Below are 22,504 nucleotides of genomic sequence, written 5' to 3'. Positions count from 1 at the left end.
CTTAAAACGCCTCCCAGACATAATAGCCTGTGACCAGATGGGAGTTATCCCAAGGAGGGGAACACACGACAACATGAGGTGCACCATAAACCTCGTAGAAAGTGCAGACAGATTGGGAGAAGAAATGCTGGTCATCTCGTTAGATGCACACTAGGCTTTTGACCTAGTGGAGTAGAGTTACATTAGAAATGTTCTAACATACATGGGATTTGGCCCGAATTTCATCAAATGGACAATGGCTAACTATCAGACCACTACCATGCAACTGTGGGTTAATGGCATTAGATCTAAGACAATGCACATCACCAGGGGAATAAGGCAGGCTGCCCCCTACTCCCCCTGGTGTTTGCCTTATCCATGGAGCCTTTTGCACACGAGATCCGGCAAAACCCGGAGAGAAAGGGACTCACGGTAGGGGGCCACAAATACAGAATTGCGTTATACGCGTATGATGTGCTTGTAACCGCGTCCAAACCAGGTACATCTCTGGCTCCCCTTTGGGAGGAGATTGAGGAATTTCGTAGGGTATCCGGGTTTAGGGTGAATTTGGATAAATCTGCAGTAATGGCAATTAATCTTACAAAGCAACAAAAGTCGGACCTAAGTCCCATGCTATCGATCCCCTGGGCAGAATCTTCGATCACGTACTTGGGGATTCAGATTCCCAAAGACGCCTCTCGAATATACCAGAGCAATTTCCCACAACTGTTTAGTGACCTCCGGCGAGACCTAGAGCATTGCAAAAGACGAGAAATCTCCTGGCTCGGGCGAATAGCCGCAGTAAAAATAAACCTAATACCCAGACTACTCTACCACTGCACGGCACTCCCAGAACATATTCCAGGAAGTGATCTACTCTCCCTGCAGAGAAATATACAAAAGTTTATCTGGGGGGGGGAACCCAGAATAGCAAGGAAAATGATGCACCTTGGGAGGGTGCTGGGGGGATTGGGATTCCCCGATGTGACTAGGTACTCGCAAGCAGCACAGCTATCTCATGCGTTCACGTGGGTTCAATCATTAGACCAGCCGCTCTGGAGACAAATGGAGGAATCTTGGTGCCCGTTCCCACTGGCAAATCTTCCACATATATCAACCCTAAAAACCCAGGCAAACCAAGGTCCCCTTACAGCACCGAAAAATAGTGTACAAAGTGGGAAAGTAGCAGCTCGGTAATCGGGTTGTAAAGGCACATTAGGTCCACTCGCACCATTCTGGAATAATCCAGAATTCGCTCCAGGTAATCCCCCAAACGGCTTTGCAGCATGGAAGGAGGGAGGTCTGCAGAAACGATCAGATTTCCTAGAGGAGGGTTCCCCAATAACGTTCGAAAAATGCAAGGAAAAATTTAAGGTAGGGGAGGCAGAACGGTTCCGCTATGCCCAGCTACGGCATTGGACCTCACACAGATTTGTCAGTGAAAAGGGCGCGTGAGGCCTGACGGCACTTGAAATGACCCTACTATCAGCAACTCCAAGGGGGAAAATATCAGTGCTCTATCCCTTCCTGGATAAAACTGACCCTGCCAAAAAAGAAAAGTATCTGCTTGATTGGGAAAGGGACCTAGGCAGGGCTATAGATGTGGAAGAATGGGGGAAAGATCTGGACCAGGCTCCACAAAAGCACCCAATGCATTTCGAAATAGGGAAGGGGGATATAAACTCTGTTATAGATATTACGTCACCCCAGACCATTTAAACAAAACCAACCCGGACATTCCCCCAAACTGTTGGAGGGGGTGTGCAACCAGGAGCACCCTGTTTCACCTATTGTGGACCTGTCCAAAAGCAGAGGGGTACTGGAGGCAGGTGATGAACCACATTAAAGCAATCACTGAACTGACAATCCCGTGGGATCCTGGAATAATACTTCTGGGGGAAACCGGGCTAGGGGAATTCCCGCTCTCGGGGCAGATAGCGCGCTTATGCACACACCTCATGCTGGCTGCAAAAATTGCAATGGTCTGGCTATGGAAGAACGCAGATGACCCCTCAATCCAGCTATGGTGGGCAAAGTGTTGGGAAATTGTATTGGCGGAGAAGATATCAGCGATCTGCTCCGGGAACCTGAACTCTTTCCTGAACACATGGGCACTCTTCATGGACTACTCGGAAAGATATCCAGCACTCACGAGAAGGCCCCCACTAACACGTTGGCTCCAGCGTGGGCCAGACTAAAAATCTAAAAAGGATTGCGGAGCAGGTAATAATAACCTGAGGCCACCCAGGAGGATAACTGGAGTAGTACCCCCCCCTCCCTAACATGCCCTGCAGAAAGAAATTGGTTAATGACTATGTTGGACAATATTGATGTTGAAGAACACTATGATGATGTCAGTGTATATGTTTGTTGAAATGTCTAATAAAATGTTTGGTTGAAAAAAAAAGGGACTTCCCAAGGAAGTTCAGCACAATTTAGATAAAGTGCTAGGGATGGAGGCCAACAGTTGGCCAGAAATTCAAGCACATATTCGGATCAAGGACTGAGGCTGACAGTGGGAAAAGCAACCTCAGACCTTCTTCCATTAACATGCCAAGTCGTGTGACGAATCTGAGTACGAGGTGAGTTACAGTCGTTGTTACCTGCCCCTAAACTCCCTTTAAAAGTTTTGCTAACTTATAAAACTTGTTCAATACTCTGGCTTTGCCATTGCTTGCTCGCGCAAGCCTTCTGAAAGTTGGGGACACTTTTGTTAGTTAGAATAAACTGTTCTCTAACCCTTGGAACTGTTCACTGGACCCCAGGGACCCTAACTTCATTTTGTCCAGCTTCACAAACTGTGTCAGAACATTTCCAGAACTTTTGGGCGTAAGGCCCCAGACAACTTAGGCCTAGACTTTTGAAGTTAGGGTTAATTCTCTGTGGACCTGTAGTGCATAAACTGATCTGTGCCTTCTTTTATCAGGGTTTGATTTGTATTATGCCATACTCTAGTGACTGCATGTATGTAATATATTATTAGTGTGGTATGATACTTCTATTTGCTAATAGTAATGTGTTATAGTGTTTGGCAGTAAATAAATAACTGTATTTTTATACATACTGTCTCTGTAATTTGCGATTCCCATTGTGTGTACTCATTGTGGACCCTTAACAAGCTCACCACCTCTTGAGACTTAGCCTAGACCTCTCGTCACTGCTACCTTTAACTGGTTTGGCTACAGCTTCCAGAGTTGTCCCTGTCACAATATAGGTTGGCCTTCTACACATCTGTCCACCAGGCCAGAGTATAGAAAATCAGTCCAACAGGCTGCCCTGAACAAGTCCAAGGCTGAGCCAAAGGGTAAACCCAAGGCTAAGGGAGTTAAAAAAACACAGAAGAATGAAGGAGAATGTCCACCCTAATTCACCTACCACTGAGGTGGAGGTAGTTGGCCAAGCACCCGAACCTGACGAGGAAGAGGTTCTGCCTGGAATTTTCAACCCACGTGACCATCCTGAGCTCCAAAGTTTGTTGCTTGAAGGTGGTCCTGATAGGGAAGACTTAAGTCCAACGTGAGTGCCCATCTTTAGAAGGCCTAAGGAGACAGGCCTGTTCCCAGCTTGAGGGTGAACCTCCTGGGAAACATAGGATTTATTGAGAAGGTGGGCTCCTGCACAGTGAGCTCACAGTCTACTGAAGGTGACCATAGGAAGTTGATGGTCCCCTTCAAGTAAGACCCTTCTTCCTACAACTGGCGCATGACGTTCCTCTAGTGGGTCACCTTGGGATAAAGCGAATCAAGCAGAGGCTATACATGCATTTCTACTGGACCTAGATGGGAAGGCCATTGTAGGAGTTGTGCCCCTTGTCAGATTTCTGGTAAAAGTGGTTCAACAATCCAGGTTCCTGTGGTGGGGGTGCAGTTTGAGAGGGTAGGGATAAACATTGCTGATCCCCTTAACCCTCAGACATCCTCTAGCAATAGGTTTATCTTGGTGCTGGTTGACCATGCCACAGATATCCTAAGGCAATCCCATTGAAGACTGTGACTGCCAAGTCAGTTGCAAAAGCATTACTTGGAATTTTTACTAGGGTTTGCTTCCCTAAAGAAGGAGCGACTGACAGAGGCTGCAACTTCATGTCTAGGTACATGCAAGCCATGTGGAAAGAGTGTGAGGTCACTTATAAGTATTTATCTGCTTATCACCCACAAACAAATGGCTTAGTTGAGAGATTTAATAGAACTCTCAAATGCATGATTGGGGCTCGGGAAGAACCCCAAAGGTGAAAATGGGATCTCCTGTTACCATGCTTGCTCTTTGCATACAGAGAGGTGAGGTACCTCAAGAGGGTGTTGGTTTCAGCCACTTTGAGCTGCTTTTTGCTCAGCCTGTTAGGGGACAAGACCACTGGCCGTAGTCAAAGAAGGGTGGGAGCTACCTACTCCTTCTATCGCTACCAATGTAGTGTACTATGTGCTGGGGTTAAGGAAGAGAATGGTCTTCCTGATGACACAGGCCAGTGATAAGTTGAAGTCTGGTCATGCTTTGGTAAAACATTGATATGACCATAAGGCTTCACTTATGTACTTCACTCCATGGCAAGAAGTCCTGATTATGAACCCTTTAAGGCCTAGAGCCCTACAGGATAAGTGGTCGGGCCCTTACACAATTGTGGAGCAGCTGGGTGGGCTAAACTATTTAGTGGACTTTAGGAGGCAGGGTCAAAGCACCAAAGTGCTCCACATAAATAGACTGTAGGCTTTCATCCCTAGGGTTGAAATACCTTCCCTACTTTTGGCATCTAACACAGAAGAGGAGGACTTAGAACATCTTCCTGACTTATTCCAAAGTAGCCCTTCAGGTGGCTCCATTGATGGTGTCAAAGTGGTCCCTCGCCTGACTCAACAAGAGGAAGTAAGAACTTTTCTGAGGCAGTTCACCCCTTGTTCTCACTAACTCAGTGTACCTATCAAAAGTAGGGGGTGTAGGATCTGACCTTGTATGACATCCTATATCAAAACCGAGGTCAACAAGATGTTGGCTCTTGTGGTGATTGAGCCCTCCAGTAGTCCATGGTCCAGTACTGTGGTTCTGGTGCCAACGGCTGGTACCTCTGCTCTGAGGTTCTGTGTGGACTACTGAGCTCTGAATGCTGTCACCAGGACAGATGCTCACCCCCTGCCCAGAAGTGATGAGCTGATGGATACCCTGGGTTCCTCAAAGTACCTCAGCACATTTGACCTCACTGTATGGTATTGGCAAAGGTATAGGATGACATTTTCTGAATCTAAAAGTCCGACCCCACCAAAAGACCTAAAACACACATCACAAAAAGTTCTAACTACCAAAAGTTCGAATTTTTCGTGGTATGTGTTTAGGTGTTTCAGTGGGGTCTGTATGGGGCTGGGGGGTTGTCCCCTGCATCACCCCGCTCACTACAGTGAGCAGGGGTTGCAGAGGACACCCCTGCAGCCCCCAGCCAGAACATAAAAAGAACAACAAAAAAGCCAGGGGTTGCGGGGGTGTCCCCTGCAACACCCTGCTCACTATACAATACAGTATAGTGGATAGGGATTGTAGGGGACACCCCTGCAACTCAACCGAGCAAAAGTTAAAAAACAAAAAAAAACAACAAAAAAGGACCCTGCGGTGCCGGTTTCCGATCACGGAAGTGAAAGGGAACCGGCGCTGCAGGGACGCAGCGCGTCTGAAGGAAAGGTAAGTAGGTGGGTGGGGCTGCAGTGGGGGTGTGAGTGGGGATGTGAGTGAGGGTGTGTATGAGGGTGTGTGTTTTGAATCTGCATGATTTGTAATGGGAATGTTTGCATGGGAAATGTACAAACATTTTGTATTGCGTACATTTCCCATGCAAACATTTCCGATGCGGGAAAATGAGCCGCAGATAAATCACGTAGATTCTTGGCAAATAGCCCTAGCAGAACATGCCAAGGGGAAGACAACATTGTCAACCCCAGAGGGCCTTTACCAGTTCAGGGTAATGTCCTTTGGATTAAAAAAATACACCTGCCACCTTTCAACGGCTTGTGAATCATGTCCTAAATGGGTTGGATGAATTCTATTTAGCATATCTGGATGATGAAGCAGTTTTCAGTGCCACATGGAAGGAAAATGTGAAACACCTGGGAATAGTGTTGAAGGCTCTTCGGAAGGCCCACTTGACTATAAAAGTCAGTAAGTGCCAGATTGGACAAGGATCAGTGGTTTACACTGGACATGAAGTAGGCGGTGGGAGGATTCAGCCTCTACCCAGTAGTACATGACTGGCCTACCCCACTACCCAAACCCAAGTGAAAGCCTTCTTTGGTCTCACTAGGTATTACCGAACTTTCATGGCACTATGGTGCCATAGCTGCCCCTCTGACTGCTCTCACTACTCCGAAGAAACCAAAGACGCTGGGGGTCATTACGACCTTGGCGTTAAGGGTTAACGGCGCTGTAAAAGGTGTCGGCGCCGTTAAACCCTTAACGCCTGATTACGAGGTCCCTTTGCGGGACTCCACCTTAACGGCTGGTTTTACCAGCCGTTAAAGTAGGGTTCCGCAAAGGGACCTCGGTGCTAATTACGGTACCGCAATTTGATGTACCGTACGTAGCGCCTTCCCCAGTCCCATTGAGCCCTATGGGGCGAAAATGGGAATGGAGAAGGGCCATGGTGAAATGGGGAAATACCGCCGGCCAACCTTGGAATGGGGCGGTATTTCCCCATTCCACCATGGCGGACTTGTTACAACACCGGCACCAACCAATAGCGCCATGGTTTAGCGCCGGGGTTGTAATGAGGGCTGCTGTCTTGGTCTGAGGAGTGTGAGAAGGCCTTCAATGGCTTAAAACTCCCTGTGCCAGGCCCCTTTCTCAGGGCCCTTGACTACAAACATGCTTTCATTGTGCAGACAGATGCCTCTGACACTGGTATAGGTGCTATACTATCACAGGTAGATAAAGGCAAGGAACACACAATTAGATTCATTAGTCACCAGCTTAAGGACAGAGAACTCGGGTGGTCCACTGTAGAGAAAGAATGTTTCTCTATCGTGTGGGCCCTAAGGAAGCTGAGGCCCTACCTCTATGGGACCCACTTCACTGTGTAATCTGACCATAATCCCTTAAAGTGGCTAATGAACATGAAGGCAGATAATCCAAAATTGCTCAGTTAAGAGTGCAAGGGTTTGACTTCACCATTGAGCACAGGCCACATGTCCAACATAGCAATGCTGATCGGTTGTCCAGAATGTTTAGTCAACCTGGACGTTAGACTCATCCAGGGGTGGATTAATTCCCCCTGTCCTTGGTCTGGGTGGAGCGAGTGTTAGGAAATATTTCTCTTGGGTGCAATTTTCCCTCCCCCCCCCCCAACTTTTTGCTTATGTTTGGCTAACCTAACCTGACTTTTTGCAGTGGAGCCCAGCCTTCAGCTGCGCTCCTCTCTGATTTTGCTTATCTGTTATGGGGAAACTGACATGTCCTTCAGGCTGTCAATATTGGGGAAACTGTTTCTCTTAGTTTTTTATTATGTTGCCATTTCTTGGTAACTATTTTTTCTATGTGCCAAGTACCTTAAAATACTGCTAATATGGGTCCTTTTGTTTTATGGCACTAGCCACCCTGTAAGGATTTTTTGGTGATTGTACAAGTGTGCCTAGGACAGACTGGTGGGAGCGGTTTACTTTTAATGTATTTTTACTTCTTTTTAATGAACCAAAACGCATTTACTGCGTTTGACTCGAGACTGTGGCAGGTCCGAAAATGGCTGTGCCACAAAGTCTTCTGTTCTGTCCTTTGGCCATTTTGTCCCTTTGCCTTCCCCAAGGTCGAGTGACCCGGGTATTCCCAATCCACACTTCTGGTGCCAGTATGTCTGGTATGCCTGAATGACTGGAACCACTGTGGGCCGTGATTGGCCCATCCCCGTTGTGAATACAAGAGAGCAGATCTTCCATTGGCCATCCCAGATTTGAACACAAAACGAATCCTGGATAAGAGAAGAGGCTCTGCATCCATTCCAGGTCGAGCACCTGAAGTTCACACCGAACTACAGAAGGAGCTAAGTATCCTGAAATGAAAGAGCAGACCTGCGGGACCACCGGAGATGTGCTGGAAGGTTTGGCACCCTGAGCCCACTGTTGTTCCGTCAAACCCCTGCTTTTGTATCGATCACTCAAGGCCTGCTTCGACCCTTTGGAGTAGTGGCAACAATTACGCTCTGCATCTCCTGATAAGCTTCCATTAGAGCCTCTTCAGAAGGGTTCCTGGGCCAGCCAGTGAACTGACCAGCTCAAACCCGAGGGTTTTGCCTAGGACCGCCGCCGTCCTAAGTTGAAATGCGAGACTTGGGGAATTGATAACGTGTGGTCTTGGGCCCTCTCCCGCCAATACTCGTTGTCCTAGCTCCTCTGGGTCGCGATTTATGAGCGTGTGCCACGCCGCAAGCATTTGCAGTCCATGTGTGGCCCTGCTGTGATGACGGTTATTGTTGGAGCCTTGCATACCTGCCCCCCTGTGCCCTGAGATGTGCTGCACTGGAACTGTCTTCTTTTCTTTGTCGAGAGCTGAAAAAAGGCTACTGCATGCAACAGACGATTGTCCCGTCCCGCAGCCACTGAGAGCCGGAGTGACGTGCAACTGCAGGGGTTAAACCTACAAGTGACCTGGTCTAGACTGGCAAAGTTTGGTCCGGACTGTGAGGGTCGGTGAGTACTTGCATCACTTACCGGTGGCCCCCTGGCCACAGCCATTGTTCTCTACGCACGAGAATCCCTGAAAAGATACTCACCTTAGCTGGGCTAGCCTGCGCTCCCTAGCTATTCTCGAAGTCACTCTACCTGCAAGTGTAGACCCTCCTCAAATAATCGGACACTGTTCTTCATCACCTCAAGCCCCTTCCTGAAATGCTACAGCTCCCTGAGAAGAACCCCCTTTCGATTTTACGCACGACCACGCATTGTTAAGATTGCTGTACTTTTGAGCATAAGGCTCCCCACTTCTTAGGGCTGGACTGCATTAGTAAGGGATCGACTATGATGATGAATAACTGCCGAATGTGATATTTGTGTTAACTTACCACTTCTGTTCCAGGTTGTGGTTGTGTTCTCCCCCTTATCCGCATTAGGCGAAACGCATATAGTGTAAGGTGTGTGTGTGGTAACGGTTTATTATTACTGTGGTTTATTTGTGTTTAGTTATAAGGCCTATAATAAATGCATTTTTGATACACACTTGTTTAAGAGTATTCTGTGAAGTTTTACTGTGTGTGCTCATTGTGGGCTTCTGATCACTCACCCCTCGTGAGACTTAGTCTTGACCATCTGCCAAGCTACTGTAGATTGGTCTGGTTTGGCCAGAAGGTTCCCTTGTTCCACTAAACTAGAGTGCCCTCCTAAACGTCTGCCCAACAGGTCATAGTTTAGAAATCCATCTTAACAGCCCCCAAAAGTAACATTGTGCACAATAGGGCTGCAATACTAAAAGACTGGTAAATCCACATATTTTTGATTACTTTTCTTTAATATTTTTGTAATGCTATTTTGGAAAAATACAGATAAAATATATTCCTCTTTCTGGTGCAAGTGAATTTCTTTATGAATATTGTGAATTTGAAAATGATTTATAATCTTGTACTGATGGGGTGAACTATGAAATTGTATTACAGCAAAGCTCTGCATTTTCTCTTTACAGTCCTGTAACATTGGTAGAGGGGCAGCCACAGATGCCTAAGGTCCACTTGTCTTTGAAGCAGCAGAATGTCCTTGCTGAGCAGAAGATCAAGGATGGTTTCTTGTTTGAATGGCATAACACGGAGAAAAGTATGAATCCACAGAATGCTGAAAATGAAGTCAATTATGGTAGTAACACTAAATGCATTGTCAAAGACCATCATGTGTCTCATATACATCCTGGAATTTCAAAGCCACAAGAACACCAAAGTGCTGCATTTCTTCCCCTGGACAAAGAAAACCACCAGGTGACTAATAAAATAATTCTTGCACTCTTCCCACAGTATTGTTACATTTCCCAAATGCTACAAAAGTTGAAGCTAGATTGTTGAAAGTGTAAAATGGGAGCGTGTTGCACCTTATATCCAATATCTGTTGTCTTCTACTTTTACTGGTCATGTACCATCAAATTGATGTCGCTACTGCCCTTATCACCTCTACCCATGTGGTCGGTGGTATGATCTTAAAACATTTCTGAGGTTGAAAAATATGAATTAAAACTCACAATTACAAGTAGAAAAAGCACATATTTAATGATGTGGAAAATCTTGTAGACAAAGGGATGAAGAATTAATTAACCTTTTCCCTATCATCTATGTGCACCAGTGTTCCAGGGTCTTTTTCCTTTTTCAATATTTTACTCAGTGCTACTTTTGGATTCGGCACGAACAAGTCCCCACAGACAATTAGAACATCTACACGTATCCAGAGGACAGTGTGTCAAACACTTTATCACTTGTGTGCGGGTTACCTTACTTGTTGTCCGGCAGGCTCCATCAGTGGGATTACAGGTTGTACCCAAGGTGCAGAGCAGTGGTAGGAACCAACCCCTTCCCTCCCTGAAGAGATGGTGCTCTGGGATAGTCAGGAGTTGGCTGCCCACACCACAGGCTTGGCTCCCAATAGCCGTGTGGCATGGAGACAGTGCGAACACCAGGGAGGGAGGCACAAAAATGCAAGGACAGCCAAAGAGGTTCTGGAGCACAAGAAAGAGCATAGTGGAGGGCTCCTCAGGATGGAGATGTGCTCAACACAGATAAGAGGTTAAGGCAACGGAGAACAGGGCAAGCAAGACAGAAGGCACAGTGAAGGTAAAAACTGGGAAAAGAGCCCAAGGCAGGACAGCAGGAATGAACCAGGCAGGACAGGGCAGGGAGGAACAAGGAAAAGTCCAGGCTGGAAGGAAGGGAAAAATAGCAGGGCAATAAGTGATACTCTACTGGCCAGAAATTAACTGGCAAAGGGACTGCTAAAACGCACTTGTAATGGAATGACAGCTCTTATATAGGGTGGCGCAGTCACAACAAGGCTGTTGGTCGGCAGCACGTTAGCTTGATAACTGGCAACAACAGCGTGCCTCTGTGCGCAGGATATTTCGTGCATGCCGAAGCATCATGGCGCTGCTCACGTTGCAGTTCCTGCCCATATCTGGACCTCCCTGTTATCTCCTGGTGGCCCTGCACCGGAGCATAAACCGCCCCTGCCATCTGGAGGCCCTGCACCACTGAGGACACCGGCGCCAGCCTGCCCCAGGTAAGGTCACATCCCTGAGGTGTGGGGAGCATGTAACACTCTGCCCTCCTCCAGGGTTCACCAGTGCTCCCAGATTCCACGGGTACAACCGATCAAAAAGATCTAGAGGCCGAAGGGCATATACGTGACTAACTGGTTCCCAAGTGCGATCAGATGCAGCGTAGCCTTCCCAGTTGACCAGGTAATATAACTGACCCCTGCAAAAGCGAGAGTCACAGATAGTCCTTAATTCGTATTCCTGTCTTCCTTCGGCATCCACTGGGACTGGAAGTGGCGGCAGTCTTCCATAGGGTTTGGATACAAAGGGTTTTAAGAGGGAAACATGGAAAACGGGATGTATGTGCCTGGTATCTGGTAATCGAAGGTGATAAACTACTGTTTTTTTCTCAGAGTAACAGGGAAGTGTCTAGGTGCGAGTTTCACAGGTAGGGTCCAGATTGGCAGATTCTTAGGAGCCAGCCAAACGTGTTCCCCGATTTGGTAGTTTCCTTCAGGCGTCTGACGCTTGTCATCTTGTTGTTTTTGCCAGTCCCTCGTGTCTCAAAGTATTTTTTCAACTTTTCGATGGATGTCCTGAATTCTGTTTACAATTTCAGAATGGAATAGGATTTTCCATGATGGCATGCACGGGTAGGACCTTGGGATGTTGACTAAAAGTGCAGTAAAAAGGCATATTGAACAGACCTCATTTTTTGTAATTTCCAAGCCCCCTCACATTATTGCTTGAAAAAGTCAGTTAATTATCAGCCATTGCAAATATCAAAAAGAGAGGTACCATACAGCCGTTGGGCCACATATCATGTACCCAGGCCAATTGGTATGAGAAGAGTCCGTCCATTGCAATTGACCAACATGGTGTAGTCCCACGCATCCCCTCCATTGCAGAAGTCGAGCATTTTCCTGCGTAACACCCAAATACAACAACCCCCAACCATATCCCTCCTCCAACCAGAGGGGTAAAATCCCTCTTGCCTGCCCCCACCTACATCCCTCCCCTAAACGGAAGAATGAATCCCATCCCCTTATTAAACCAACACATACATTTCGGCAACTTCGCCTGGGGGCCTTAGCGACAGACGCACATGAGCACACTCGTGCTGGGACAGTAACTGGGTCGCTGTGGCACATGAGTATTGAAACAATAAACTATTTCAGAAATTAGGCAGTAGACAAGAGAATCTGAACGCTGCTCAGAGGGGCCAGCACAATAGAGGATAAATAACCTAGGTCTCCACAGAGTAGGGATCCTAGGAGGGGGAGCCATTAGCGCCACAGGTAGCTGGAGGGCTGATCACTGTGGCTCACCCCTTAGCACATGAGCCCGGGATCCAGAGGGAGCACCTGAGAGGAGCAGCGTGTGACCAATAGAGGAGAAGTGAGCAAATGTCCGGTAGGCACAATTAGGTATGTATGCCTGGGTGTCATCATGCCCAGATCAACCATGGAAGTGTTCCTTTATGAATTTGTTTGCTTCTTCAGGGATAGTGAAAAAGAGGATCTGGTTTGCGTGTTCAATCCTGAGCTCGGCTGGGTATAACATGGAGTATTTCACGCCCAGGTCGCGCAGTCTTTTCTTTACAGACAAAAAGGGCTTACGCTCCTGCGGGACCGCAGTAGAGAAATCGGGGTAAAGATGAATTCTAGAGGATCCCAAGAGCAGTTTGCCCTTGGCTCTCGCAGCACAAAGCAGGACGTCCCTATCTAGGTAGTTTAAGACCCTCGCAATGATAGGGCAGGGGGTGCCAGGTTTGAGTTTAGCAGTGTGAGAACGGTGGGCTCTCTCAATGGCGAACTGTTCTACATACTCTTCCATGGATCCATCGATGTTGTCCTCGGGTACGCCAATAATGCGAATATTGTTGGACCAAAATTGCGATTCAAGGTCATCGTTCTTTTTACTGATGTCTTGGACCCTACTGGTCAGGGTGCTCACCTCAGCACGGAGGGAGGCGATGTCATCTTCAGCTGTGCTCACCCTGTTTTCAACTTCCATGACCTGGCCATACGTCTTCTCCATGTGTGCCTTGATCAAGCAGATCGTCCCGCTCATGTCGTCCAATTTAGAATGGACAGCTGTGAACTCCTCACGCTTGTACTCAAACATTTTAGTGGAGTATTGGTTGCCAGACTCCGATGTTGTGGCCATCTCAGGTTCTGAACGTGACTCCGACGTCTTCTGCTTGGTCTTGGTAAACATGTTCATTGTGCTTTGCTTCCTGTTGTTCCGTCCGGGCATACTGCCCGTGGAGTGCCTGTCAGGCAGTGCTCTGAGAGCGTGTCACAGTATGCTGCAAACTGGTTAGCGGTGATTAGGACAGGGGGGCCTGTTGAGCGAGTTTGAGCAAAGCAGGTGAAATAATTCAGAAGTCTGGGCCACTGGTGTAGGATATGGTAACAGAAGCAGTATTTCTCCAGCATGGGGTCTGGTATGGATTCACATGCTCATGAATATTCCCCGTCGTCAGGCCGGGAATCCTCGGTATAGAAAAAATCAGTATCAGTTTCGTTTCTGATCTGTCTTTCTCAGTAGTAACCAATCACTGGTCTCTGGGTCGTACTGCCCCCAGCCAACGACTGCCCTCTCCCTAAGCCCCGCCCCTGGCAGCCATCCTCAGATTTTTACCGCACGTTCAAGTGTTGGGAGTCCTCGTGCTTAGCTCTCGAGCTTTTGCTGCGTTTTCGCGCTTTTTTCAGGAAATTTTCTAATTTTTTCGGTTAAATAGAGCCTCAAGCTCCACCGTTTCTACTTCCGATCAACGGGGATCCGTTTCGGAGTTTCTACGCCCCTCAAGGGTGAAGATTTCATCGAGTTACGCTTTTGGAGGATTCCAGAAGTTCCGAGGGCTACCCCGGACATGGCCCAGGAGAAAGGGAGCTCGACGCCCAGGAAGCTGTTCAGGGCCTGCCCTGGATGTCAGCTTCAGAACGTTTTCAAGGAGGACGAGCATTCATTATGCCTCTACTGTCTCCATGTCTACTGTCTACTGTCTCCATGAGGACAAGACGCACAAGGAAAAGGACTGCGCGTTTTGTGGGAACATGTCGGAGCGGACCATGAAGGATCGCCACCTCCGTCTCGCCAACTGGCTGGAAGGTAAGAGCCCGCCAGGCGAGAAGAAGAAAAAGAAGTCTGAGCGGTCTTCTAAGTCCTGTGAGGGTGCTCCGGCGACAGGGGCCCAACAAAAGGCTAAGCACTGCGAGTCCGCGGGCACTGGGAGCGCCGAACGGTTGGGCTCCTTGGCAGGGCAGGGCGCATCCTCCCCGACGCCATCGACCATGAGCCAACGCTCTTGCTCGGGTAAGAGGAAGTCCGAGAACCCGGCGAAGCTTCTGGAGAGGCCCCGGTCGATCTTGAAGATTCCGGCAGAGGGGGAGCGAGGCTCGGACCCTCCCCCCACGGTGAAAGCCCCAGGCGTACAGAAGGTGATGTTGGCCTTAATTCACCCTGCTAAGACCTCGATTGAGGATGTCGCCGCGGCCCTGGCTCAGCCTTTGGAGGCTACACCAGTGGAGGCACCCTCAGGTACCAGAGTCTCCCTGCCACCGCGGAGGGAGTCGTCTTTCAGGCCCATCGAGAAGACCCCCACGAAGTCCTCGTTGGAAAGGGTGGGGGAGAGGTTGGTGGCCGTCGTGGACACAGACACGACCTCTGAAGAGGAGCTCATCCAAGTCGTGGAGGAGGCCCAGCCCATCGGGAGGGATCCCAACGATGGCGACGGTGACGCAGACGAGGCTCCTCAAGACCCCTCGCTCCCGTCGTTTCCGGCGCCGCAGGACACCTCGGCGCCATTTTGTCAGCCATCCAGTCCTTATGCTCGGAGATAAGGACTAGGTTGCCCCTTCCCCCGACGGAGGTGCCTGAGGCAAGACCCGACGGAGGAACCAGAGCCAGGACCTTCGGAGAGCCCACCACTTAAAAGGAGGAGGACGCATCCTAGGCCTCCTCTGCGGCATTCTCTGCCTTCCCCCCGGGTCAACTACCCACGGGGATGATACAGGCATGGACACGACTACGACGGGTACGGATGACGACGGAGGCGATGACGAGACGTGACCCCCGTCGCCCCCTGCCCGGGCGTGCCCGTCCGACGAGATTGGATCCTTCCATGCAATGATTGCCAGGGTATCCGAGCTCTTCCAGCTCTGCCCTGAGGAAAAGAAGGAGGGGTTCCTTTACAAACGGCGCAAGGCTAAAAGGAAGACGGTCCTCGCCGTACCGCTTCTTGATGACATCTGGGATGAGGGGCTCGCCCTCCTCAAGAACCCTGCCACGGCTCCTGTGAAGAGGGACTGGTACGAGAAGAAGTACTGGGTCCCCGACGCTGCACCCTTGTGCCTTAGGGCCCAACCTACCCCAGACTTGGTCGTTTCGGCGGCAGCCAAGAAGAAAGCGGGGGGGGGCATCAGCCTCGACTTCAACCTCCCCTCCGGACAGCGAGGGTAGGAAGCTGGATGCGATGGGACGACGGGTCATCTCATCTGCAGCGACGACCATCAAGGAAGCCAACGCCCTGGCCATCGTAGCCCGCTACGACAGGGAGTTGTAGTTCAAGATCGCCCCTCTGTTGGACTTCCTTCTGGATGCCAAGAGGGCTGAGGCCCTGGAAATCTTGCAGGAAGGTGAGAATGCCTCGGACCACGCCATTACGGTGGCTATGGACATCGCCGACACCGGTTTCCGTCAGTTGGGCAACGGCGTTTGCCTGAGACGACGAGGATGGCTCAAGGCGACGGATTTCCAAGGTTTTGGACATGCCTTTCGATGGATACAACCTTTTTGGCAAGGCGGTTGATGAATCCCTTCAGGCGATCGAGACGGACACGCAGAGGGCCCGTGCACTGGGTGTGCTCCAACAGCGACGGCCGTCCTTTGAGCTCCGGAGGCAGACAGGGTGCCTCCAAGGGAGCCGGCAGCAGCTCCTCTACGTACCGTCAAGCGGCAAGGTCTTCGTTGCAGGAGGCCTACAGGGGACGCGGCAAGTCAGGTGGATCCCGTCGTCGTCGCCAAGGTTGTCAAGGAGGCAAAGCGGCCTCCAAGCAAGATTGAACAGACCGTCGGGTCGGGCCCCCGCCGAAGCACCCCGGTGGGAGGCCGGCTGACGAAGTTCATCGGCGTGTGGGAGTCCATCTCCACCGCCCGTTGGGTGCTGGACGCCCTGCCCCTGAGGCACGCCCTCGAGTTTCCGAAGAGGTGCCCCCGCATTCCTCCCGTGGCCAGGAAGGAAAATCACGTCCCTCAACTGCTGTTGGAAGTAAGGGCAATGCTCAGGAAAGGTGCCATCGAGCTCGTCCCGAAGAGGCTTTGGGGCTCCGGAGTTTACTCAAGATACTTCCTCGTGAAGAAGAAGACAGGCGGATGGCGTCCCATCCTGGACCTGCGACGACTAAACAAATACATCAAGGCACAGAAGTTCCGGATGGTCACCCTCCAGCACGTGCTGGGACAGCTGGAGGAGGGCGGTTTCCTGTCGTCGTTGGACTTGGAGGATGCTTACTTCCACATCCCTATTCTAAAGAGACACCGAAGGTTCCTCAGGTTCGTGGTCAAAGGGCGGCACTACCAGTTCAAGGCCCTCCCGTTCGGATTAAAATCGGCGCCTAGGGTGTTCACGAAGTGCCTAGCACCGGTGGCGGCACGGCTGCGCCTGCAGGGGATCCACATCTACCCCTACCTGGACGACTGGCTTATACGGGCAAGGACAAGGGAGCTCGCCGTGGAACACACTGCGAAGACCGTCCAGCTGCTCACGGACCTGGGGTTCTTTCCAAAATCCCACCTGGTCCCGTCGCAAGTCGCCCTGTTTCTGGGAGCACAGCTCGACATAGTGGCGCGGCGGGCCTCACCGTCGGAGGAAAGGATAAGGACCATCCTAGGAAAGGTGCTACGTCTGCTGGCCACGGACGTGGCCAGAGTGAGGTCTATCAAGTCCCTCCTCGGAATGATGTCCTCCTGCATTTATCTGGTGCCCCACTGCAGACTTCGGATGCAGCCCTTGCAAGAATTCCTCGACGCCCACTGGATCCAGACAGGCAGCTTCGAGGACAGGATCCCGCTCGACGAAGCGTTCCGTCAGGCGATACGATGGTGGGGTGTCCGCGCTCATCTGACAGCGGGAACAGGTTTCCTAGCCCCGGCCCACCAGGTGACGGTGACGACGGATGCCTCCCTGGAAGGTTGGGGAGCGCACACCGGGGGTCTCCACGCGAGAGGCCTTTGGCTTCTGGAGGAGAAGACTCTCCACATCAACATCTTGGAGCTCCGTGCAGTGTTCTGGGCCCTCAGGTCCTTCCTTCCGTCCCTCAAGGGCAAGGTGGTGAGGATCTTCACCGACAACACCACCACAATGTTTTACATTCGGAAGCAGGGCGGAACCAGATCCCCTGCCCTATCCAAGGAAGCCCAGGATCTTTGGCATTGGGCCGTCGCCCAAGGAATGTTTCTGGTACCCTTTCATCTGGCAGGGATAAAAAACACCATCGCCGACTCACTCAGCTGCGCTCGTGCCATGAGTGGGAACTGCGCCAGGATCAAGTGGACCGACTCTTCCGACGATGGGGCAAACCCCAGACCGATCTATTCGCGACTGCGGCGAACTCCAAGTGCCGGAGGTTCGCCAGCAGGTTTCCCCAACTGAGGAGCATGGGCGATGCTTTCTCGTTCCCCTGGGACGACCTGTTCCTTTATGCATTCCCGCCGTTGCTACTCCGGCTGTCAACCAACTCAAGAGGTCCCGGTGCAGGATGATCCTCGTCGCATCGGCGTGGCCGAGGCAGATCTGGTTCCCGGACCTTCTGGACTTGTCAGCATCCTCACCAGTCAAGCTGCCGACAGACGCGGATCTTCTCTTCAGAGAAGGAGGCGCCATTCTTCATCACGAACCAGAGTCGCTGAACTTGCAGGCCTGGCTCTTGCAGCACTAGAGTTTGGAGGATACGACATCCTAGCCGACTGCAGAGAGGTTCTTGCAAAGGCCAGGGCATCGTCAACTCTCAAGTGCTACGGACATAAATGGAAGAGGTTCTCTGTCTGGTGCCGTGCACAGAAGATTAACCCTCTGCGGATTACGGCCCCTCAAGTATTGCCGTACCTACTGTCTTTGGCCAAGGCTGGCCTATCTCACGCTTCCATCAAGGTACATCTGGCTGCCGTCTCACGTTACACCAGAAATACAGGACGGGCGTCCTTGTGGGCTCATCATCAGGTGAAGGAATTTATGAAAGGACTGTTCCGATCATTCCCGCCGGTGAAGGCCCCTGCCCCGGCGTGGGAGCTCAACGTGGTGCTAACTAGGCTCATGGGGGCCCCATTCGAGCCTATGCATTCAGTGCCGTTGAAGTTTCTGTCGTGGAAAACAGCATTCCTCGTGGCCATCACCTCTGCACGACGAGTGGGAGAGATCCAGGCCCTGTCTTGCAAGCCTCCATACTTGGCTTTTCACGACACGAGGGTGGTGCTGAGGACGCACCCCTCCTTCATGCCCAAGGTGCTGTCGGACTTCCATCTCAACGAGCCCTTGGTGTTGCCAGTTTTCTTCCCGTCGCCTTCGTCGCCGGCTGAGAGGACTTTGCACTCGCTGGATGTAGCTTGAGCACTGAAGTTCTACGTAGACCGCACGAAGAGTTTTCGGAACACATCACAGCTGTTTGTGAACTTTGGACCTGTGAATCAAGGGAAGGCTGTCTCGAAGACTTCCATTTCCAGATGGCTCTCCGGCTGCATCATGCACTGCCACCGGTTGGCTAACCGATCGCTGCCAGGCCGTCCGAGAGCGCATTCGACCAGAGCGATTGCTGCTACTACGATGTTCTTATCTGGTGTGCCCCTGCTGGACATCTGCAGGGCTGCTACGTGGAGGTCGACGCATACCTTCACGAGTTTCTACTGCGTCGATCGGGATTCCAGGGAGGAGTCCAGGGTCAGCCAAGCAGTGCTGCGCAACCTGTTCGCTTAAGGTGAGCCTGGTGAGGAGTTAAGAGATGCTTAATGTTGAGTTTTTTGTATTGCTTAATGTTGAGCCTTTTGCCACCCCCCGTGGTTGTGCATGTGTGTACTGCTATTTATTCTTATATTCATGAGCATGTGAATCCATGCCAGACCCCATGCTGGAGAAGGAACAAGTTACTTACCTGTAACTGTTCTCCAGCATGGGTCTGGCATGGATTCACATGCGAACCCTCCCGCCTACCCCTCTGCAGCTCTTCACTTGGTCATATTGCCACTTCACGTGCTACCAAATCTGAAGGTGGCTGCCAGAGGCGGGGCTTAGGTAGAGGGCAGTCATTGGCTGTGGTCAGTATGACGCAGAGATCAGTGATTGGTTACCACTACGAAAGACAGATCAGAAACGAAACTGATACTGATTTTTTTCTTTACCGAGGATTCCCAGCCTGACGACGGGGAATATTCATGAGCATGTGAATCCATGCCAGACCCATGCTGGAGAACAACAGTTACAGGTAAGTAACTTGTTCCATATTGGCAGAGCAAACATGGACATGTTTTCCTATAGTATCATTACTGGCATTATGCACAAAGCAAACATGAGTATGTTGTTATATCGGAATAATAGGGTATTATGTTGCAGTCAGCATTCAAATGTATGGGCACAGCCAGTGTGAAAATGTTTTCTAATGGCACATATTGTGGGCAAAGGCATCATGAAAATGGGTTTTTACAGAATTCTGCCTCCCGAATTACCGGGTCACCGGGGTTGTAATGCCCCGGTGATTCTAGCAATGGCGGAGGCGGAATGATATTACCGCTCCGGCGGCAGCCTGTCTGTTTTTCCAACACGGCTACCGCCGGACTCGTAATGAGGCCCAATGTTTTTCATGACTTTCCCTACAAAACCCAATTGCAAACTCTTTGGCTTTTTACCCAATTTTTCGAATGAGTGGTGTAGGCTACCTCGTTACACTCGGTCACTCAGCCATATCAGGATCAAATATTTACGACCCGCCAGTTGAGACATTCACCAGCCTCCACTGTCTTTGTGTTTCACCTACTGGCCCTGGGACAAACGTGGGAACCTGGGGTCTATAGCAGTGGCATGACATACTTGTTCTAGGTAGGATTGCACAGTCCCCATGAAATGCTGAGCAGGAATCGTTGTCAAGCTGTATTGACCTGGTGCAGTGTCCATGGTTAATGATTGCGATAAGGCTCTGGCTCGCAGGTTGGTGGTTCCAGGGATATAGGTGAGAAGGAAATGATGTATGGCGAATCAGAACAATCGGCAAGCTTGATTGCTGTTATGACATTGTAGTGTTCTCAGATGCTGTAGATTGCGTGGTCAGTACGTACTGTTACTGGGTGACTCCCTTCTTGGATGTGGTGTCGCCATTGTGAATGCCCCTTTTATCGACAAGAGCTCCTTCTGTATAACTGCATAGTTCACCACGCTGTGTGTCAACTTGCAGGAGTAGTAGGCCACTGGGTATTTGACAGAAGAAGCAGAATCTGCTTGTAACGATACTGCAACAATTGCACTCTGAGGCATTTGCTTCTATAACAAAAGGTAAGGTATCATCAGGGTATTAGTATAGGTGCTGTCATAAAAGCCTTTTCAAGGACCTGAAAAGCTCTTGCAGATGTTTCGTCCCATTGGAAAAGCTGGTTGGCTTGTAGCAGACGTGTTATGCTCCCGGATATTGGTGCAAAGTTGGCATAATTGTTAGCAAACCCCAAGAAACGCTTTCTTTCTTGTTGGCCCTATCAATTTCTCATGGCTTGTACCTTGACCGGGTATTTGGATACCTGTATCACTGTTTAAATGGCCTAGGAACTACATGTGATGTTGATAGAAGACACATTTCTCTGCCTTAGCACATAAGTGAATGTTTTACAGGCGAATCAGAACCACAGACATGTGCTGTTGATGTTCTTCTAAAGTGGTCAAGAATATTAGAATGTTGTCTAAATATACCCAAACTGTCAAGCCAATGAGGTCGGCAAAGACATGGTCCATAAAGCGCTGGAAGACTGTGGGGGCATTACATAAAGCGAAATGGCATTACCTGATATTCGTAATGCCCCAGCACGGTCTTGATTTCTGTCTTCCATTCGTCTCCATGTCTAATCCAGATAAGGTGGTAGGCACCATGCAGGTCCAGCTTGGTAAATGCACTGGCATTCTTGAGTGATTCCAGAATATCCCGGATCAAGGGTAGAGGATAGCAGTTCTTTTGTGCGATGTCGTTGAGACCGCAATAGTCTATACATAGGCACTAACGTGCATTCCATCTTCAGGACAAAAAACAAGGGTACCCATGCAGGAGATCAAGAGGGTACAATTTAACCTTTGAAGAGGCTGTCGTCAAGGTACCATTGGAGTTCCATGCGTTCCTTAGTAGTCAATGAGTAGATCTGTCTGTGGGATTATGGGTTTTGAATGGATTGTGTCCTCCCACATATTCCTCATCTTTGATATACACCGATATCCTGCTTGCAGCTCGGACACTTTTCTCAGTAGAGGGTGCTGTGCATCGTCGTCGACCTTGTGTCCCTGGAGAGCCTCTGTAGTCCTCGAGTATGACGTTGATGCCGGTATATATGGCACGCACTGCGACCGTTGCCTCAGTTCTGTTTTTCCACACAGCTACTCGAAACTGTTCTTCGCCTCAGTGTGTTATTTACTGCGTAGTTACGAGTTTGTTTGAAAAAAAATCTCCTCATACCCCGAAAACAGGCTTCAATAAATGTGCTGAGTGTTCGGCTAAGATGTCCATAACCGATCCTCATTGATCATGTCTCTCGTGCCTGGGGCTGGACCACATCATCGAAGATTGTGCCAGTCTATGAGTGGAAACGTGTTTTAAAGGAGAGGAAGAGGAAACGTGCTTTGTGCAAACCATCCCCGAGTTAGTCTTCGGTGACCCTACATGTTTCATTCAAAGATAAGAGCCCAAGAGGGAGAGATCTCCGCACTGGGCCAAGAGGCACGGTAAAAGTTCAAAGCATTCGAGATCTCGGCAGTCCTCTTCGTCATCTTCGAGGAGATCAAAGAAAAGGAGTCATTGCTCCAGGCCGTCCTCTATGGATTCCTCGCCCAAAGGGAAACGGGTAAGATTTCCTAAAAAGGGTGCTAGTCAAGTGGAACTGGAAACGTTCAGCTGGCAGATGTTAAAGGTGTTTGAGAAGACGACAAAGCCAGCCCCCTCTTTGAAGTCGTTAGATACTCCCAACCCCATCTCGCGAAAGGCCAACACGGTGTCGTCTGTGAAAACCACTGACTGTGTGCCCGAGGGCCCAGACAGTAGGTTGAAGGATTTGAAGGCCTCAAAGTCATCTCGTGTGCCTCTCATGGCCTCGACAC

General features: G+C 50.0%; 1 protein-coding gene across 3 annotated transcripts in view; it reads left to right on the top strand.

Annotated features, from left to right (window-relative positions):
• Nucleotides 1–22,504, top strand: part of CEP162 (centrosomal protein 162) — a 2,248,134-nt gene that overhangs the window by 911,273 nt on the left and 1,314,357 nt on the right. For all 3 annotated transcript variants that reach the window (XM_069606335.1, XM_069606333.1, XM_069606334.1), the window contains one exon: nucleotides 9,619–9,904. In XM_069606335.1, coding sequence (XP_069462436.1) covers nucleotides 9,619–9,904 — 286 coding nt within the window. The remainder of the gene's footprint in view (nucleotides 1–9,618; nucleotides 9,905–22,504) is intronic.

Source organism: Ambystoma mexicanum, chromosome 4p (assembly GCF_040938575.1).
Source record: "Ambystoma mexicanum isolate Mex_15411 chromosome 4p, UKY_AmexF1_1, whole genome shotgun sequence".
Classification (NCBI taxonomy): domain Eukaryota; kingdom Metazoa; phylum Chordata; class Amphibia; order Caudata; family Ambystomatidae; genus Ambystoma; species Ambystoma mexicanum.
Note: the sequence above shows the minus strand (reverse complement) of the source record. Positions and strands in the feature narration are given on the sequence as shown.